At 40.2% G+C, this 22,070-nt stretch overlaps 1 protein-coding gene and 1 non-coding gene across 3 annotated transcripts in view; one reads left to right on the top strand and one right to left on the bottom strand.

The window, feature by feature from the left end:
* LOC106562961 (noelin) overlaps positions 1-18,198 on the bottom strand; it is a 71,547-nt gene extending 53,349 nt beyond the window's left edge. Inside the window, exon 1 of one of the 2 annotated variants that reach the window (XM_014128096.3) lies at positions 18,095-18,198. In XM_014128096.3, coding sequence (XP_013983571.1) covers positions 18,095-18,160 — 66 coding nt within the window. In that variant the 5' untranslated portion in view covers positions 18,161-18,198. Of the gene's footprint in view, positions 1-10,957; positions 11,428-18,094 lie in introns of those variants that run through there. The other variant, XM_014128095.3, reaches the window with a different exon arrangement.
* trnaa-ugc (transfer RNA alanine (anticodon UGC)) lies at positions 9,168-9,243 on the top strand. The gene has a single exon. It is a non-coding gene; the product is annotated as a tRNA-Ala (tRNA).
* Positions 18,199-22,070: the final 3,872 nt, after the last annotated feature.

The following is a 22,070-nucleotide window of genomic DNA, read 5'->3' on the forward strand; positions in this document are numbered from 1 at the left end:
GAGAGAAATTGATGATAAAATGATTGTGGGGGCTGTCTTGTTAGACTTCAGTGCAGATTTTGACATTATTGATCATTGTCAGCTGCTGGAAAAACATGTGTTATGGCTTTACAACCCCTACTATAATGTGGATAAAGAGTTACTTGTCTAACAGAACACAGAGGGTATTCTTTAATGGATCCTCTCAAACATAATCCAAGTAGAATCAGAAATTCCCCAGGGTAGCTGTTTAGGCCCCTTGCTTTTTTCAATCTTTACTAACGACATGCCACTGACTTAGAGTAAAGCCGGAGTGTCTATGTATGACTCTATGATGACTCAACACTATACACATAAGCTACCACAGCGACTGAAATGACTGCAACACTTAACAAAGAGCTGCAGTTAGTTTCAGAGTAGGTGGCAAGGAATTTGTTAGCCCTAATTATTTCTAAAACTAAAAGCATTGTATTTGGGACAAATCATTCACTAAACCCTGAAGCTCAACTAAATCTTGTAATAAATAATGTGGAAATTGAGCAAGTTGAGATGACTAAACTGCTTGGAGTAGCCTGGATTGTAAACTGTCATGGTCAAAGCGTATTGATACAACAGTAGCTAAGATGGGGAGAAATCTGTCCATAATAAATATGCCACACTATGCCATCTTAACAACACTATCAACAAGGTAGGTCCTACAAGCCCTAGTTTTGTACCACCTTGACTACTGTTCAGTCGTGTGGACAGCTGCTACAAAAAAAAGAACAGGGCAGCACGGCTGGCCCTTGGATGTATACAGAGAGCTAATATTAATAAGATGCATGTCAATCTCACCTGTCTCAAAGTGGAGGAGAGATTGACTTCATCACTACTTGTATTTATGAGAGGTATTGACATTGTAACGATGTACACTGAGAGTCGGGAAGCAAGCTCAGGGAGTGAATACATTTAATTAATAAATAAATGAACAAAACAAGACACACAAACAGCGCACCAACATGAAACAGGAATAATGACGACTGGGGAAGAAACCAAAGGGAGTGACATATAAAGGGCAGGTAATCAAGGAGGTGATGGAGTCCAGGTGAGTGTCATTATGCGCGTAACGCTGGTGACAGGTGTGCGCCACAATGAGCAGCCTGGTGACCTAGAGGCCGGAGTGGGAGCACATGTGTCAGACATGTTGAATGCACCGAGCTGTCTGTTTGAACTACTGGCACACAGCTCGGACACCCATGCATACCCCACAAGACATGCCACAAGAGGTCTCTTCACAGTACCCAAGTCCAGAGGAGACTATGGGAGGCGCACAGTCCTACATAGTGCCATGACTACATGGAACTCTATTCCACATCAAGTAACTGATGCAAACAGTACATTTATATTTTAAAAAACAGATAAAAAACACATTACGGAACAGCGGGTACTGTGAAGCAACACAAGCATAGGCACAGACACATGCATACACACACACGATAACATACACACTATACACACATACACATGGATTTAGAACTGTAGATGTGGTGGAATAGGGGCCTAAGGTCACACAGTGTGTTGTAAAATCTGTGAATGTATTGTAATGTTTTTAAAAATGGTATAAACTGCCTTAATTTTGCTGGACCCCAGGAAGAATTACTGCTGCCAGCAGCTAATGGGGATCCATAATAAATACAAAAATTGGAATGAAGGTTTTGATGTTGAGGCTAGTATCCTGTATAAGTCCTTGCAAAAAAAATGCAAGTTTATCTACATTTATCCAACTCTATTTCTATATTTATGCAGAAGAACTCACGGGCCCATGCTCGCTGTGTTTCTTTGTATATCACTTCATAAAGCTGGAGGGAGAGGTGGGCCTGAATCCTTGAGTGTTACAGAGGGTTGTTATATTACTGTAACAGCAGCAGCTGCTTTTCAGGTCTCTGTGAGAGGGCAGGCAGGGAGAGGGGTCTAAAACTGCCATGCAGGGAGATGTAGTGGGCCTAAAGCCTTGAGGGAACTGCCAGGTGAACAGCTGGCCTTTCACTGCATGACGGAAAACCTGAACCAACAACAACAAATACTGCCCTCACTATCTATTCTAAAAAAAAAAAAATTAAGGAATTCTGGAATACATACTGCCCACATACTAGCTATGCTCTGAGTACATCTTCATAAAGGAACTATTGGATATGTAGTGCTCTAGGGGAGGAGTACGCAACTACATTTGGCCGAAGGAAGATTTTTGTCAGAGAGAAAATAATTATAAAAACAATTAGTTGTGAGGCCGATTGCATGTACTGCCAAATTCTCTAAAATGGAGGTGGCTTATGGTAAAGAAATGAACAGTCGATTCTCTGGCAACAGCTACACTAATGTTCAAAAGCACAGTTTTCTGACCATTAAAATAACATCAGATTGATCAGAAATACAGCGTAGACATTGTTAATGTTGTAAATGACTATTGTAGCTGGAAATGGCAGATTTTTTGGTGGAATATCTACATAGGCGTACAGAGGTCCATTATCAGCAACCATCACTACTGTGTTCCAATGGCACATTGTGTTAGCTAATCCAAGTTTATAATTTTAAAAGGCTAATTGATCATTAGAAAACCCTTTTGCAATTATGTTAGCACAGCTGGAAACTGTGGTTATAATTAAAGAAGCAATAAAACTGGCCTTCTTTAGACTAGTTGAGTATCTGGAGCATCAGCATTTGTGGGTTCAATTACAGGCTCAAAATGGCTAGAAACAAAGAACTTTCTTCTGAAACTCATCAGTCCATTCTTGTTCTGAGAAATTAAGGCTATTCCATGTGAGAAATTGCCAAGAAACTGAAGATCTCGTACAACACTGTATACTACTCCCTTCACAGAACAGCGCAAACTGTCTCTAACCAGAATAGAAAGGGGAGTGGGAGGCTCCGGTGCACAACTGAGCAAGAGGACAAGTACATTAGAGTGTCTAGTTTGAGAAACAGACGCCTCACAAGTCCTCAACTGGCAGCTTCATTAAATAGTACCCGCAAAACACCAGTCTCAGCGTCAACAGTGAAGAGGCAACTCCGGGATGCTGGCCTTCTAGGCAGAGTTCCTCTGTCCAGTGTCTGTGTTCTTTTGCCTATCTTTTCTTTTTATTGGCCAGTCTGAGATATGGCTTTTTCTTTGCAACTTTGCCTAGAAGGCCAGCATCCCGGAGTCGCCTCTTCACTGTTGACGTTGAGACTGGTGTTTTGCTGGTACTATTTAATGAAGCTGCCAGTTGAGGACTGATTCCCACGTAAAATAGCCTTTAGAGTGACTAAAATATCACCCATAATATTTGTTTTGGATATCAATGCTCAAAATTAGAGAAAAAGTGATTTTTATCTCAATGCTAATTACCAGGAAGTTTGAAAAGACAGTTCCTCTGTGGAGATGGGAGAACCTTCCAGAAGGACAAGGATCTCTGCAGCACTCCACCAATCAGGCCTTTATGGTACAGTAACCAGATGGAAGCCACTCCTCAGTGAAAGGCACATGACATCCCGCTTAGAGGTTGCCAAAAGGCACCTAAAGACTCTCAGACCATGAGAAACAAGATTTTCTGGTCTGATGAAAACAATGAATGACAAGCGTTACGTATGGAGGAAACCTGGCACCATCCCTACGGTGAAGCACAGTGGTGAAAGCATCATTATGTGGGGATGTTTTTCAGCAGCAGGGACTGGGCGACTAGACAGGATCGAGGAAAAAAATTTACGGAACCAAGTACAGAGAGATCCATGATGAAAACCTGCTCCAGAGCGCTCAGGACCTCAGACTGGGGCGAAGGTTCACCTTCCAACAGGACAATCACCCTAAGCACACAGCCAAGACAGCGCAGGATTGACTTCCGGACAAGTCTCTGAATGTCCTTGAGTGGCCCAGCCAGAGCCCAGACTTGAATCCGATTAAACATCTCTGGAGAGACCTGAAAAAACCTGTGCAGCAACGCTCCCCAACCGACCTGACAGTGCCTGCAGAGAATGGGAGAAACTCCCCAAATACAGGTGTGCCAAGCTTGTAGTGTCATACCCAGAAGACTTGATGCTTTAATCACTGCCAAAGGTACTTCAACAAAGTACTGAGTAAAAAGTCTGAATACTTATGTAAATGTGATATTTCAGTTTTGTATTTTTAATAAATTGCCAACAATGTCTAAACCTGTTTTTGCTTTGTTAATATTGGGTATTAAGTTGAGATTCAATCAATTTCAGAATAAGGCTGTAATATAACATCATTGGGAAAAGAGTCAAGGGGTCTGAATACTTCTCAAAGGCACTGTATATCCCATTTGGCATGTCTCTTGTGATGTTATCACAGCAACACTGATTGATGTGTTGACTTGACAACTGCATCAGAGTTTTGAACAGCCCTCCCCACGTTTGTTCCATGCTGGCTGAAGACCTAGCTAGCCAGTAACTAGCGAACACCAGACACAGATGAAAGGGGAAACCTATACGTATCTTTTATATAGATGAACTGGGTAAACTTTTAATTATGCACTATTTGCAGAGACACTACAGTCAAATGTTGGCACCAGCAGAGTAGCTCCTAGCTATATAAACCATGCCCCTCTCCAAACACGCCTTCTCTGATGTTGGTTACAAGGTGGTACTTATTGACATTTCTCAACCTGAAAAGTTCTCTGTAAATCCTTTTGAAGAACCATACATGTTTTTTTTTATTCTGGTCAGCCATCTCATATTGTTAAAATTCCATAGGTGTTATTGTGTTAATTGACAAGCTGAATCAAGAGAGCTAACTCTGGAACAGCTTGGGGTCCCCGAGGAGAGCGTAAAGAAATACATTTAAACAACCATTCTCAATTGACAGAAGCCCATACATGAGTGTTTCACACAACCCTATCACTAGCCATAGACATAATATACAATTGCATAACACAACACATTGGATGAACTGGAATGACCTAATTCACGGTTGCACAAAAAGAGCTGTGCACATACCACACAGCAAAATATCTTAATGAGCCACCTCCCCTACATTTCAATTATCACTAAAAGAGCAAAGAACCCTTTTGTGAACTGTAAATAACCATTGAAGATCTCAAAGGGTTATTTGAGGTATTATGGTCCCCACATAGAACCATCACCCTTCCCAAAGAAACTTTGAAGAACATATTTTTTTTTTTTGTGGGCATGTGTGTGATGCAAAACAGGACACAATTCAGACAGAAAATACAGTGATCCGTGTATCAAAATAAACTACAAAACACTTGTTTTCTCTAATGTATTTAATTAAAATACATACTCAAATACAAAAATAAATTTGCAAGTAACGGTTACAAAAATGTTTTTCATGTTATAACTGTGATATGTTGTTGTTTAACTACCTTAGTTGAGCAAGTCACTCTGGATAGGAGTGTCTGCTAAATGACCAAAATGTAAATGTATATGTGAAAATGAACATACCAAAATCAACAACAAAGCACACTGGGTACTATTAATGGCCTTGTTTCAGGGCAGAGCTCATTAGAATAATACTCAGCAGGCTCTGCAATTTTTACATAAAAATTGACATTTCAGTCATTTACCAGACGCTCATATCCAGAGTGGTTTACAATTAGTGCATTCATCTTAAGATAGCTAGGTGAGCCAACAACATATCAAAATCGTATCAAGTATATTTTCCCTCAAAGTATTTATCAACATTTTTACTTATACAGTAACAGTCAAAAGTTTGGACACACCTACTCATTCCAAGGTTTTTCTTTATTTGTAATATTTTCTACATTGTAGAATAATAGTGAATACATCAAAATGATGAAATAACATATATGAAATCATGTAGTAACCAAAAAAGTGTCGATATAGGACTCATTTTACTGTGGATATAGATACTTTTGTACCTGTTTCCTCCAGCATCTTCACAAGGTCGTTTGCTGTTGTTCTGGGATTGATTTGCACTTTTCGCACCAAACTACGTTCATCTCTAGGAGACAGAACACGTCTCCTTCCTGAGCGGTATGACGGCTGCGTGGTCCCTAGGTGTTTATACTTGCGTACTATTGTTTGTACAGATGAACGTGGTACCTTCAGGTGTTTGGAAATTGCTCCCAAGGATGAACCAAACTTGTCGAGGTCAACAATTCTTTCTTCTGAGGTCTTGGTTGATTTCTTTTGATTTTCCCATGATATCAAGCAAAGAGGCACTGAGTTTGAAGGTAGGCCTTGAAATACATCCACAGGTACACCTCCAATTGACTCAAATTATGTCAATTACCCTATCAGACGCTTCTAAAGCCATGACATCATTTTCTGAAATTTTCCAAGCTGTTTAAAGGCACAGTCAACTTAGTGTATTTAAACTTCTGAGTCACTGGAATTGTGATACAGTGAATTATAAGTGAAATAATCTGTCTGTAAACAATTGTTGGAAAAATTACTTGTGTCGTGCACAAAGTAGATGTCCTAACCGACTTGCCAAAACTGTAGTTTGTTAACAATACATTTGTGGAGTGGTTGAAAAACGAGTTTTAATGACTCCAACCTAAGTGTATGTAAACTTCCGACTTCAACTGTATATATGTTATGTTAACTGACAAATAAAATCAATCAGTCCAAACTGTGCAGCAGCTGGTTGATGAATGGAAAGAGAGATCTAATACAGAAAACAGAAAAGTTGAATGACATTCGGACATTGTCAAGCCAAGGATTTGATACTGGGTAAGCCTAGAAGGTAGGGATGTATTTTCTGTTTGTCGAGATTGACATAATCTATTTATTGTGGTGTTGAAAATGCAAACCATGATATTGAATTGCCCAATGTCGGTATGCTTTGTTTATTAGTTGTGAGGTGCATTAGCACAGAAACCTGTTGGTTGAAAATATGTTGCATACATTTTATATAATTAGAAATATTGCATCAAAATGTTGAATGAAATGTGATTTCCCCCTAGCTGATTGTGTCTGCAGCCAACTCTGATCGTAGTGTAATCACTGAGGCAGGGAGAGTTAACTCGTCTGTGGTGGTCAGCGAAACCTCAACCTTCTGGCCCGTAGCCCTCCGTGGAATCAGCTGTACCACAAAAGCATGCTGAAGTGGCAAAGTCGATATCCATGTTTATAAACACAGGATCCCTACAGTTATTGTTATTTGTGGCAGTAAACACATTATTTTGAGGTAATTCTATGAGGGGGGAGGGTGTTCAATATGTTTTATAGTACAACGGGAGGGTCAAGTGAAAATATGTTTTACTTTGTGGAGGGGGGGTGCTTTTTTTTATGACACCTTGAGGTAGACCAGTCCCGCCCTAGTAAATTCCGATCTGTCCCTAACATTAATCCAATCTGAAATGAATTAAATGTTGAGGCCTGTGGTTGAATTTTAATTAAAATGTAGGTTCAAATTTGGTAGAATATTGTGTGGTCTATGTTTATGCATTGCCAAATAGATGTCCACATAATGTATTCATGTTGACAGGATTATTATGTTCAACTAATGTCCATTCTGCTTGTTAATAACCTCAAGGGGCTAGAGGGCAGTATTTTCACGTCCGGATGAAAAACGTACCCAATTTAAACAGGTTACTACTCTGGCCCAGAAAATAGAATATGCATATTATTAGTAGATTTGAATAGAAAACACTCTGAAGTTTCTAAAACTGTTTGAATGGTGTCTGTGAGTATAACAGAACTCATAAGGCAGGCAGAAAAAAACAGAGAAAAATTGAATCAGGAAGTGGGAGAAATATGACATTTTTTGTTTTGAATCCCTTGAAAAACTACAGTGACATAGGATTTACGTTGCACCTCCTAACTCTTCCATTGGCTGTCAACAATCTTTAAGAACTGGTTTCAACCGTCAGCTGTTACCGGGCAGATCATTTTGGCTCAGTCAATCATTGGCCAGTCTGAGGAGAGGTGTCTTAAGATGCGTGTGCACGTGACTTCATCGTTTTTATATTTTTCTTCTGGGATGAATAGCTATTGCCCGGTTGTAAAATGATCGCAATTTTACGTTAAAAAATACCCTAAAGGATTGATTGTAAACATCGTTTGATGTGTTTCTACAAACGGTAATGGAACTTTGAACATTTCGTCTATGGATTTGCGTCCATGCCACATGGCATTGTAAAGTGTTCTGGATGGGTCAACAAAACGGACGTATTTGTCATAAATGATGGACTTTGCAGAACAAATGAACATTTCTTGTGGAAGTGGGTGCCGATCCGAGTGCATTCCGCCGAAGATCAGCAAAGGTAAGTAAATATTTCGAACATATTGTTAGAGATTTGTCGACGCCGTGGTTGTAGGCTAACTGTATAGCTTAGCATTGAAGGCTAAGTTCTGTACTCAGAATATTGAACAATGTGCTTTTTCCGTAACGTTATTTTGAAATCTGACAAAGTGGTTGCATAAAGGAGTAGATTATCTCTAATTCTTTAAATAATTTTTATACATTTTTTCAACGTTTATGAGTTCTTCTGTAAATTAAATGTGCCTATTCACCGGCGGTTATGGGGAGAAAACATTTTCTGAACGTCACGCGCCAATGTAAAAATTGGGTTTTTGGATATAAATATAAACTTGATCGAACAAAAAATGCATGTATTGTCTAACATGATGTCCTAGGAGTGTCATCTGATGAAAATTGTCAAAGGTTAGTGCTTAATTTTAGCTGTATATCTGGTTTTGTGATGGCTATCGTGCTTGGAAAATTGCTTTTTTTTTTGTTTTTTTGCTGAGGTGCTATGCTAAAATAATCTAATGTTTTGCTTTCACCGTAAAGCCTTTTTGAAATCGGACAATGTGATTGGATTAACGAGTAGAGTATCTTTAAAATGCCGTATAATACTTGAATTTTAATTTTGAGATTATTTTGTTTTGAATATCGCGCCGTGCTATCTCACTGGTTGTTGTCCATCCAATCCCGTTATCGGGATTGTATCCTCGAGGTTTTAACCAGTTGTCAACTTGTTCATGCTTAGGGAGATAGGTAAAAAAATATGAGGGTTCCTCAAGAGTTTTTTGGGAAGTGTGCTGGTTCTATGTGGAACCATAATGACTCAAGAACCCTTTGAGCTCTTCAATGGTTCTTTACAGTTCACATAAGGGTTCTTTGCTCTTTTAGTGATACTTAAAATGTAGGGGAGGTGGCTCATTAAGATATTTTGGGGCTCTTTTTGTGCAACCGTGAGTGAGAGTGTCATTCCAGTCTATCTAATGGTCCCGTGTGGCTCAGTTGGTAGAGCATGGTGTTTGCAACGCCAGGGTTGTGGGTTCGATTCCCACGCGGGACCAGTACGGAAGAAAAAAAAAATGTATGAAAAAGTATGAAATGTATGCCTTCGCTACTGTAAGTCGCTCTGGATAAGAGCGTCTGCTAAATGACTAAAATGTAATGTAAAAATGTGTTGTGTTATGCTCTGCTATATGATTATGGGCAGTGGCATATCTTGTGAAAGATTTTGCATGGCCTTGCGTCAATTGAAAATGGTTGACTCAATCACTCAGAGTTTCTCAATTCTCTCCTCATGGACCCCCAGCTGTTCCAGAGGTAGCTAACGTGATTCAATTAATCTTCTAACACCTATGGATTTATAGCAATATAATAGGGCTTACCAGAAAGACAAGAAAAGTGTGGTTCTTCAAAAGGATCTACACAGAACCTTTCAGATTGATATAGGTTATTTATAGAACCCTTCTCCATAAAATAAACAGTTATTTATAAAGGTTCTAAAAATAACCATAAAAAAGTGTTATATATAGCCCCAAAAAGGATTGTAACCATAGTGGAGCCCTTTTTTTGGTTCTATAAAGAACCTTTTTAATGGTTCTTTATAGAACCTTAGGAAAGGGTGTTTTATAGCATCATAGGGGTTCCATTTAGAACCTCATGAGCATGGTTCTTTATAGAACCTTGAAAAGAAATGTTCTATATAGCACCAAAAAGGGTTCCACTATACTTACAAGCCAAAGAACCGCAATCTGGTACTATTTATAACCATAATTTTTTTGTGTGTAGGTCTCTGGGAATGAACAGACACACGTGTAATTTTGGGAAACATAAATAATTGCTTGAATACCTGTGTAACCCTTTATGTAAAAATGTGTGCTAAAAATGTGGGAATTTACTTTAAATTATAGAGTAAAATGTGCACAATGTGAGTTAAAGGCAACTTCCTCACAACAATAAACCAACCATCAGCACCATGGACAGCACCACCATAAGCATCTCCCAGAAGTGCTGTGTGGGTGGTTCAGACAGAGAACAACACTTGACAACATTCTTCCATCACATTGTCAACTCCTGCATTACAGCCTTGGATACATTTTTGGTGATTGGATCAATATGTTGTATAATGGTTTATACCAGACAAATAAAATGTACTTCGTTGGTTAGAATGAAGACCTCCCTATTCCTCTCAGAAGTCAAATTCTTACTGCTCGTTTGGGCATCTTCAAAGGACGAGCTGTGCTACTTGATATGCAATCATCTTTGACTGTTATTTATTCAAAACAAACGACACATCCAGAATAACGATACATCTAGCAGACAAAGCACAACGATTCGATTTGGAATTAAAAACATTCTGACATAACCCTAACCCGCACATTGATTATTTGGATGGATATATTTGTCATTCATTTATTACATTTGCTCATTATTTATACGTGTGTAATATATTTGTATATTGTATATTGACACACATTTGTGCGTTTTGTATATCTCTGTATCCCTGCGCGTTAGACGGAGAGCCCCAGTAGGGTCAGGCTGTGTGACATTCATTGGGCGCTTCTGGCGCTATCTGCGCCCGTGTAGCACAATGTATCCACATCATCGCCATGTAATCCCACCCTTTAATCTGTTTAAGTGCGGAAACTGTCTGATTTACCGGAGCTCTGTCTAGCGAGCAGGCACTGGGTAGCCTCTTAATCTTTTATCGGACCAATTAACCGCCCGCCACGTTGTAGCTCTAATACAGAGGGGAAAATGGCGTGTGTTCAAACCTACTTGGGTGAGTTCTGTGCCCATCAAGACGAGGACGATAAGACTCAGGATCTTGCTCGAGGGCTGCATCTCTTGCCTCCGGTGTGTGGAACGTACCAATGCTCTCACATGCAGATCGGTTCCTTTGCGTCCCCCGCACGGCAGTCCTCTCCGCTCCCTCGTAGCGCTGAGGTCGCTCGCCGCCTGTTTATCACTCAGCAATCAAATAGTAGAAAGCGATAAATCTGTGCGGAATCACAGTCTCTTCGCATATTTAAAAAAAAAAATCTCGGCTCCTCTCAGTCTCCGTGTTTCTGCTCTCCCTCTTTCGTCCTCCCTTTCGTCCTCTAATCGCCACTACGGGTTCTGATAAACATTTGCGAAGGAAGACGAAGGTTTACGGAAAGCTGCACCGGTTACTCAGATTTTGCCAAAACTTTGCTCTCCTGCCTCGAGCCTCAAGAATAGCGATTGGTGAAAAAATGTGAGAGACGGCGGAGCTGTCCACGGTGTTGAACCAGGAAATGACATGCCAGAGCGTGGGAAATTCAAACAGGGAGCGCACGAGAGATATGGGAGAAGGCCTAATATTTGATGATTTTTATTATTAAGAAAACATGTCCCTCAATTCTAGTATTTAATTTATTTGTCACAGGTTTATTAAACTAAAGCTGGCCTGTCTGTGTTCTAGATAGCCTATTTAGTCCATTGGGAGTTTCTTCTTTGATTTGGCTCATATTCCAAAATAATGGTATTCATTTCACATACACCTCTGTTCATTGATATTGAAATAATACATGATCATAGTCTGTAAGGCTGAAATCGTGTGTTGGTTTCTAAATTGAGAAATTGATCAAGCAACACTGGCAGTAACAGTGGCTTCACTGTAAAAATAGAAAGACTCAAAACACTGGGATTATGTAATGTTGTTTGTGTTGCATGAAACCATGAAAAGTAGTGCTGAGATCTCGTTTTTGGAAGGTGTTTGAATGTAAACCCAATGTAAGTGTTACGATGCACAGAAAGTGTTTTAAAAATGGAATAGCATTATTCTGAAACACCCGAAGTGGTTCTTCAATCTGAATATTAGTGTTTTTAAGAGAGTGTTTGAAAACACTTTGCGTTTCAGTGTATGTAAAATGCTGCATCAAAACAAACATAAATATATTTTTAGCAGACTGTGTGAGACTGAGAAATGCAAATGGGTTACACCTTAAATATTGATTCATGATAAGGGTCTATGAAGAAATGTTTGTTGTGGAATTCTAATTGTAACTATATTTTATGAGGATAACCAAAGATAGAGAAAATTAAGTTATTGAACTCATTGGAAGTCTCGTGTTTTTAATCTCCTTGCACTTCCTCTCTTGCCCTGTGGCTCTGTTTTTAGAGGACTGTAGGTAATTCAAAAGGTTCAGACTTCATTATTATTTTACACAATGTGGTATGCATGTTTGAAGAAAGAAAGGTATACCTCTATATTAGTATTAAGCAGCTTGTTGTGCCATGAGGTGTAATTGCTCATGATGAACAGATTTAAAAACCGTCAGGCAAAATGAAGTTCAGTGATGAGACGACCCATTCCCACATTTCTAGCTTGTAATGTTGGAGGCTAATACCGTTTCCTGCAATGTTTCTGGAAAACCTGCAGCTACTCCTGGGGGATCGAGAACTGTGCTCAACTGTGCCTGACAAAATGGGTTAAACTGGCAAATGATCAGATACATAAATCAATGTTAAACATTAAAATACTCCAAAAGAAGTGGTCCAATTATGTACTAGACAGGATTTGAAACACCATAATAATGTTGGCTCCGAGCCCCCACAGCCCCTTCGAGCCCACGCCGCCACGCACGCCGGCCCGCCCAAACAACACCAAAAGAGAAAGTATCTAACCGAACTCGAAACACCAAAATAGGTGTTGCAGAACACTTGATTAAGTGGTGTCAAAACCCACCAAGTAATGTTTCAAAACATCTCAGGATAATGTGTTTCAATACTCCAGCAAAGTTAAGGTTTCGGCTCCTTCACATTGGTGATAGCTCAGTTGCTACTTGTTTTGGTGTTACGAAGCACTTCGTTTTAACAGTGTTCGTACTGTGTGGTAGGCTGCAACTACAGCCGGTTCTTGATTTGCTTTACCCAACTGCACGCTAGGGATATCGCAGTTCATGAAATTGACTGCAACCGTAGTTGGAATTGAAAGTGCAGTTCAACACTTTTCATCTGAATGCCTTCCTCTCTTAGCCACATGTGATGTACAATGTGTTCAAGTGCTGTGTGTCAGCTTGAAGAGGGCTTTATAGACTTTTATAGACTGTCACTGTAAGCTGGCTTATGTCCTCCCTCAAACTAAAGTGAAAATATGTTGGTGGTGTGTCTGTGTGTGTATGTGTGTGTCTAAAGGGGGTATGTGTGTGTGTGGGGGGGTGTGTGTATGTGTGTGGGGGCGCGAGCCACAGGTAAGTAAGTGTGTGTAACTGAGTTTCTATCCTACAATATTATGCATGGAGAGAATCTAACTATTTGGATTGGGTATATTAGTGCGCAGGGGGTCTTGTTTGTGTAGGCAGTAGCCCACAGTGCTGGGCCGCTGTGTGTAAGCCTATGTGCTTTGTCACTTTAGTGGTCTATTTAGCATTCTCCCTCTGTGCCGCGCTCATTTCATTGTGTGCCTCAGTAATGGCCTCTTTTCTCTCAGATGCAGACCAAAAGTAATTCCTCTGTCAATTGCTTGCCCGAGAAGTCTTTGATGCGATTCCATGGCCGCCAGGCTGCCTGCATCTCGATGGAATTGTATCATACACTAACAGCTTAAAGGCATGTAGCATCAGACACACACGCCTTAATTTGTTAAACAGCTTACAGAGGGACCCAGCTAGCTATAGCTGGCTAAATGTGTTCACTTACATCTACTCTGGCTACAAAGGACTGAGCCAATGAAGTACATAGTGCATGTCCCGAATGGCACCCTATTCCCTTTATAGTGCACTTCATCTGACCAGAGCCTGCCTACGGCTCTGGTCAGAAGTAGTGCAGTATAGGGAATAGGGTGCCACTTGGAATGAATCCAGAGAGATACTGTGGGGTAATGTAATGTGAAGAACATGCTGCATAGTCTACTAGTTGTTAGTTTTACTAACTGTTTTTCCTTAAGATAGTGAAGTCAGGTAAACATCCTATTACACTTTTACCCTCTATTGCTTTGTGTACAAAATAGTTTTTTATACGGGTGGGCTTTTGAAAGGAAAAGCTAGCTACAGTAGGTGCCCTCAAATTAGCTGAGAGGTTAATGGGAAAAAGCTTGACTGCATGTAGCCTAAAAGCTATTGTTGTTCAGAACCAGCAGAGCATTACCGCCTAAGTCCCAAATGGCACCCTATTTCCTATAGAGTGCACTACTTTTGACCTGGGCCCATATTGCTGTTGTCAAAAGTAATGCTCTATATAGTGAATAGGGTGCCATTTGGGATGAACACACTGTCTGTTTAGAGTGGTTGAGCTGCTCTACTCTCAGTCTTGAAAAGAGTAATACAATATGCCTAGTCTAAACACATTTTATGGAGCCTCCATTATAATATATAATATATCACCACGTTGTGGCCTACAGTGCACTCTTAGAAATAAGGTTTCCAAAAGGGTTCTTTGCGGAGGGATAGGGTTCTACCAAGAACCGTTGTCATCTAAAGAACCCTTTTTGGAAGACAAGGGTTCTTTGTTAGGCAAAGAGTTCAACCTAGAACCTTTTTCATCCTAAGAACCGTTTTTGGAAGAAAGTGTTCTTTGATGATTGTTTGGAAGGCAAGAAGGGTTCTACATAGAGCCCTTCTGATTCTGAATAAGTTTTCTTATTGTATTTTTTCTTTCTTTTAAATTGTGCATGAGCGTTAATGTTTACCTCAGTGTTTAAACTTTAACATCAGGAGTTTGAGTAATCTGATGAATTTAAAAAGGTTATCACGTGTGCTCCCTCTCCGGCCTCTAGGTCACCAGTCTGCTCGTCATGGCACACACCTGTCACCCTCGTAACGCTTAATTGCGCATTATGACACTCACCTGGACTCCATCACCTTGATTACCTGCCCTATAATTGCCACTCCATTTGGTTCCTTCACCAGTCGTCATTGTATCTGTATCATGTCGGTGCGCTGGTTGTGTTACGTGGTTGGTTCATTTATTTATTAAGTGTTTTCACTCCCTGAACTTGCTTCCCGACTCACAGCGTACATCGCTACAAAGGTACTCTAGCTGTGAGAATGTTTTAACACGGGGCATTGAATTTACAAGGTGTCAAAAAGCGTTCTACAGGGACGCTGTCCCACAGTTGTGTCAAGTTGGCTGGATGTCCTTTGGGTGGTGGACCATTTTTGACAGAAACAGGAAACTGTCGAGCGTGAAAAATCCAGCAGCGTTGTAGGACACAAACCATTGCGTCACCTACTACCATACCCCGTTCAAAGGCACTTAAGTCTGTTGTCTTGCCCATTCACCCTCTGAATGGCACACATACACAATCCATGTCTCAATTGTCTCAAGACCTAAAAATACTTCTTTAACGTGTCTCTTCTCCTTTATCTACACTGATTGAAGTGGATTTAACAAGTGGCATCAATAAGGGATCACTGCTTTCACCTGGATTCACCTGGTCAGGTTATGGAATGGAAAGAGCAGGTCTTAATGTTTTCCGTACTCAGTCTATATATGGGAACATTTATGCATGCATTTTGTATTATCTTAATCATTTTACATACTGATATACAGTAACAGTCAAAAGTTTGGAGACACCTTCTCATTCCAGGGTTTTCTTTATTTTTACTATTTTCTACATTGTATAATAGTGAAGACATCAAAACTATGAAATAACACATATGGAATCATATAGTAACCAAAAAAGTGTTAAACAAATCAATTTTTTAAAATTTTAGATTCTTCAAAGTAGCCACCCTTTGCCTTGACAGCTTTGCACACTTGTGGCATTCTCTCAACCATCTTCACCTGGAATGCTTTTCGAACAGTCTTGAAGGAGTTCCCACATATGCTGAGCATTGTTGGCTGGCTTTCCTTCACTCTGCAGTCCAACTCATCTCAAACCATCTCAATTGGGTTGAGGTCAGGTGATTGTGGAGGCCAGGTCATCTGATGCAGCACTCCATCACTCTCTTTCTTGGTCAAAAAGCCCTCACACAGCCTGGAGGTGTGTTGGGTCATTGTCCTGTTGAAAAACAGGTTAAGTGTGCCTTGAATTCTAAATAAATCACTGACAGTTTCACCAGGTAAAGCACCCCCACACCATCACACCTCCTCCATGCTTCATGGTGGTAACCACACGGGTAGAGATCATCCGTTCACCTACTCTGTGTCTCACGAAGACACGGCAGTTGGAACCAAAAATCTCAAATTTGGACTCATCAGACCAAAGGACAGATTCCCAACTGCCCATTGCTCGTGTTTCTTGGCCCAAGCAAGTATCTTCTTCTTATTGGTGTCCTTTAGTAGTGGTTTCTTTGCAGCAATTCGATCATGAAGGCCTGATTCACGCAGTCTCCTCTGAACAGTTGATGTTTAGATATGTCTGTTACTTGAACTCTGAAGCGTTTATTTGGGCTGCAATTTCAGAGGTGCATTTAACGCTAATGTACTTATCCACTGCAGCAGATGTAAATCTGGGTCTTCCTTTTCTGTGTCGGTCCTCACGAAAGCCAGTTTCATCATTGCACTTGATGGTTTTTCCAGCGCACTTGAAGAAACTTTCAAAGTTCTTGAAATTTTCCGGATTTACTGACCGTCATGTCTTAAAGTAATGATGGACTGTCGTTTCTCTTTGCTTATTTGAACATGTTCTTGCCATAAAAGGGACTTGGTCTTTTACCAAATATGGCTATCTTCTGTATACCACCCCTACCTTATCACAGCACAACTGATTGGCTCAATCGCATTAAGAAATTCAACAAAGTAACTTTTATCAAGGCACACCTGTTAATTGAAATGCATTCCAAGTATTATGAAGCTGGTTGAGAGAATGACAATAGTTTGCAAAGCTGTCATTAAGGCAAAAGGTGGCTACTTTGAAGAATCTCAAATCTCAAATATATTTTGATTGGTTTAACACCTTTTTGTTTACTACATGATTCCATATGTGTTATTTCATAGTGTTGTTGTCTTCACTGTTATTATACAATGTAGAACATTTTACAAATAAAGAAAAACCTTGGGAAAAGTAGGTGTGTCCAAACTTTTGACTGGTACACAGGAGGACATTTTTCTCAAAAAATTTTTACGGTTTCAAATTCTTTCTGGGTTGATAATTGGCCAATTCAATTACTCTAGAGGTCCAATGCAGACATTTTGATCTGAATCTAAAATAATTTCTAAGTACCTTACTGTGATTATTTTTACAATTTCAATTGAAAACAAACAAAATTTGCTTCTTAGCAAAGGGCAATTTTTCAAGCAAGAATTTTGCTAGGACTGTCTGGGAGTAATCTGAGTAGGGAGTGGAAAACTGAACATTTGCTGTTGTTGATAGATAGGTTTGGAACTCTTTCTTATTGGTCTATTAACTAATTTACTGCAGGGTGATGTCACCATGCAAGGCCAAAACTCCATCCCACCAAACAGGCTGAAATTTCAAGCTGTCTTTTCAAACAGATCTTACACTAAAAGTGCATGATCATAACGTTCACAATTTCACAGTATTATTCCAACCTCACACTGTGTAAATATATACAATTCTAAGGAAATTCTCCCTTTTGACTGCACTGGGACTTTAATGAATGCATACAATTTTCTCTGTCACTCCTCTTATCCTTTCCTATTGAGCTAATAGAGTGAGAAAGAGAGAGCGTGAGAGAGAGAATGAGAAGAGAAGAATGTGAGTAAAGGGTGAGCGGGAGAGATAGAGGGGGAGAGACAGAAGGATAGATACATTACATTCTGTATTAACTTGGAGACAGAGCTGGAGTCACGGAGAGAGAGCGAGACAATTAAGAGTGAAAGACAGAGGGAGAGTTTTAGTCTGTGACATTTTTGTCCTGATAGAATTCACGTCCCTTTCTCCAGGCAGTCGGCCATTACACTCCCCAGCCATCATCACCACCTCTCAGCGCTTATCAGCCCCCTCCATGTAGACACAGCGGCAGATATAAAAAATATGATTCTCACCCCTTTTATGACTGAGATGTTCCATTCATTCAAATTGGCTGCTGTGCAGCCTCTGATGCAGCCCATTGCTTTGGGTCACGATCAATCCGGGGCTGGCAAAGAGAGAGAGAGAGAGAGGAGGGGGGAAAGAGAGACAGAGAGTGTGTGTGACAGACAGAGACAAAGGGAGAGCGAGAGAGAGAGCTCCATAAAAGTCTGATTGAACAGCGGGACCCGACGGAAGGCCCAGAGGGGAAGGGGGGCAGGCAGCATCATATGACTAAGTACTAATGAGTCCGCTAATTATTCTCATTTCAGTTGGGCTCCAGACTCTCCTGAGAGAGAGGAAGAAGTAAAGAAGGAAGAAGGGAAGGGAAGGGACAGGGGAAATTAAAGGGTTATGTCTTTGTTTTTGGCTTGTCTCTATTTTTCTGTGTACTTTGATAGTTTAATTTTCACACATAAAGGACATTGGGGGGAATGATAGCATAGCGAAGCCACTTAGGCAGAGGATAAAGCTGTTGATTATAGGGATGTTTATGTGTTTTTTTTATGAGCTGTTAGTGTTGTGGTCACACTCAAAATGAAACAAAGGCATTTACTCTCAGACTTCTGAGAGTACACACACACACACACACACACACACACACACACACACACACACACACACACCTAGCAGGCATCAACAATGAAAGCAGCACTGTTTTTGTTGGGTTACTCTGTGTGTACTCTAAAAGGAAATGGTTCTATGTTGTGCCAAATAAGGGTTCTTTGGCTTGTAACCATAGCGGAAGTCTTTTTGGTGCTATATGGAACCATGCTCATAAGGTTCTATAGGGAACCTGTATGGTGCTATAAAAAAAGTTTCCTAAGGTTCTATGAAGAGCCATTAAAAGAAGTTGTATATAGTACTGATGGGGAAACAAAGCTTTCTGAAGTATTGAGGTTTTCCAGCCAATTGTGTTGAAAATAGGTTCATTACTCAAGGCTTTGATCAACACAGTGTACATTAGTTGCACCTGCTGGTCAAATTATTATAGACGACGTCCCATACCCCATAGCGCATGCACAGCGTAGCCTTTTTGTCTGTTACCAAACTAATAACAAACGTAGTTCGACAAAACAAAACTTTGGACGTCAATGATCACGTGCTTTTGATAAAGTGATACAGGCATCGGCACACTGCTTCGAAGTACACTTTATTAGCAATTTCTATGCATTCCTTGGTATCAAACATAACATCACTAGTTATCATCAGTTGGGTTTTTATTTACCTTCATGCTGGGTTGACCCAGCAGATGGGTCTTTTTTTAATGTAATCCGTAGGTTATTTTCAGGAAGCAGGGCCAATTGTGGCCGTGGATTGCCGATGGGTCTCCTTGGCCAACCATTAGAATAAATGTAATTTGTATTTATTATGGATCCCCATTAGCTGCTGCCAAAGCTCTTCCCGGGGTCCAGCAAAATTAAGGCAGTTTATACAATTTTAAAAACATTACAATACATTCACAGATTTCACAAAACACTGTGTGCCCTCAGGCCCCTGCTCCACCACTACCACATATCTACAGTACTAAATCCATGTGTATGTAATTGTGTGTGTGCCTGTATGCATGTGTCTGTGCCAATGTTTGTGTTGCTTCACAGTCCCCACTGTAACATAAGGTGTTTTTTATCTGTTTTTTAAATCTAATTTTACTGCTGGCATGAGTTACTTGGTGTGAAATAGAGTTCCATGTAGTCATGGCTCTATGTCATTCCTGTCCACTTCCCTTCAATATTTTTCCACGTTACATATTTATATGTACAATCAATATTTAAATATCATAACACAGTTGTAACTACCCCAACATACTCATAGGAACTTGCCGTAGTCAACTTGCGTAACTCTCAGTAGGCTACAAATTTGTCAATGCTGAACCCTAACGTGTCAAATGAAATATACTCTCACCGGGTCAGAATGAAATATACTCTCACTGGCTCTGACCCGGTGGATCATAACTCAATTACCCAACTAAGTGAACCAGCGCTGGGTTGTTTATTTGGTCTCTCTCTCTCTGCCTCTCTCTCTCTCTATGACATTCCATTCCACTTCCTTGGAAATTTTATATACTCCTCTCTTTGTGTTTGAACGGTGATTTGTGTGTGTTTTTGTATGGGTGAGATGTACCGTGCATGTATGAATTTGCTTCCGGGCTTGTGTTAATGAATGGGGATATGTGTCTGTGTTTGTTATGTGTGTATATGCATAGTACTTGTGCATTTTTCTCTCTCTCGTGTGTGTGTGTGTGTGTGTGTGTGTGTATATGAGCTCACATGCAGGCTGCAGTGGGTAGCCAGGGGACGTCCTTCACATCCAGATACATGCAATATTGTATAAACTGGGTTTATGTAGGTCAGAATAGTATGATGCAGGAAACAAAAAAGAGAGTGATAGCCTACTGATAGAGAGAAAGAGAGGAATAAATTGAGGAAAGAGAGCAGGGGAACGTAAGGTGGGAGAGAGTGAGAGAATGGTTTAGGGAGGCCATGTTGGATCATGATTCAGGCGTCGTTGCGGTGCAATCCATTTGATCTCTCTCTCTCACCCTCACTCTCGTGTCATAGACGATTGCATTCAAAAAGTACTCAGACCCCTTCACTTTTAACACATTTGTGACCCGATTCAGGAAACTAGGTGTAAGTCGCAAGTCACGACTTCACAGGAGAGCCGTTTGATTATTTTTTAATCAAAATGCGTTTTTGGGCCAGAAATGCCTTCTCGAACATGTGAACTTTCATGTGCCTTAATATCAAACGTGTATTCAATCTATAAATACGAATAAAATGGTTAAATTACGAGCCTAGTTGGTTTAGCCCCAGAGAAAAAGTCCAACCTTCCCGCTAGCCATGATTGGCTGAGATAATGAGTGGGCTGGACATGCCAAGAGATGAGTTTGGATTGGTCTGCCATATAGCACTGGTCTGTCTATTGGAACTGGTCAGTATGTCTTGGTATTTGTGTTGAAAGTGGCTTTAAAATTGTTTTTTATCACGTAGTAAATCTGCATAAACCTAATGTCAAATTAAAGTGTACTGTTAGCCAGCTAACGTTAGCTGGTTGGCTCACTAGCTAACATTATGTGCATGCTCTCCACTTTCAGAAATTTTGAAATCAGTGGAATTTGAGTATAATAGCTAAGGAGATGGAGAAAACACCAGTCTGGATTGCATCTTCAAACCAAGGACAACCATGCATGGCATCAGACAGGAGACACGTCCAAACATGATGTCCATGTATACGGGTAAGATAGTCTAGCTAGCTATATTTTCAGATAATACACATTTCTTATTTTGACAGAAAGTGATTTCATTTCAAGTGTACTGTTAGCTAGCTAACGATAGCTGGCTGGGTCGCTAGCTAACGTTATGTGTATGATCTTATTCTTTGTATCTCAGACACATTTGCTTGACTAGTTATAGCCATAGAACCTATATGGTTAGCTACCTGCAGATTCATGCAGTGTAGTAACGTCATGAGTTGTGATTATGAGCCATTGTTTAGCTAGTTAGCTAGCTAGCTAGCTACATGATTTAACAAAAGACTCCACTATGCAAGTATCCATTTCAATAGAATGTCACTAACTGTTGATAGACGTACTAGCTTTTACATTTGCTCTGGCTGTCTACTCCGATTTCAGACCATGGGTAAGATAGTCTAGCTAGCTACATTTTCAGATATTACGCTTTTCATATGTTCACAAAATATTTTAATTTCAAGTTAAAGTGTACTGTTAGCTAGCTAGCTTACGTTAGCTGGCTGGCTCGCTAACTAACATTTTGTCATACTTTGGGATTCATTGTTTACCTAGCTAGATGTCTAGCTACATTTATTAACAAAAGACTCATCTTAGTGTGCCAGAGCGCAGAATAACTGATACATTTTTGAACGCTCAAAACCGTTGAATATGTCCATAGTCAGTAAACGTCGGCAACAAAGCGTAATTCATTTGTTGCC

This window comes from Salmo salar, chromosome 11, assembly GCF_965601325.2.
Source record: "Salmo salar chromosome 11, fSalSal1, whole genome shotgun sequence".
NCBI lineage: Eukaryota > Metazoa > Chordata > Actinopteri > Salmoniformes > Salmonidae > Salmo > Salmo salar.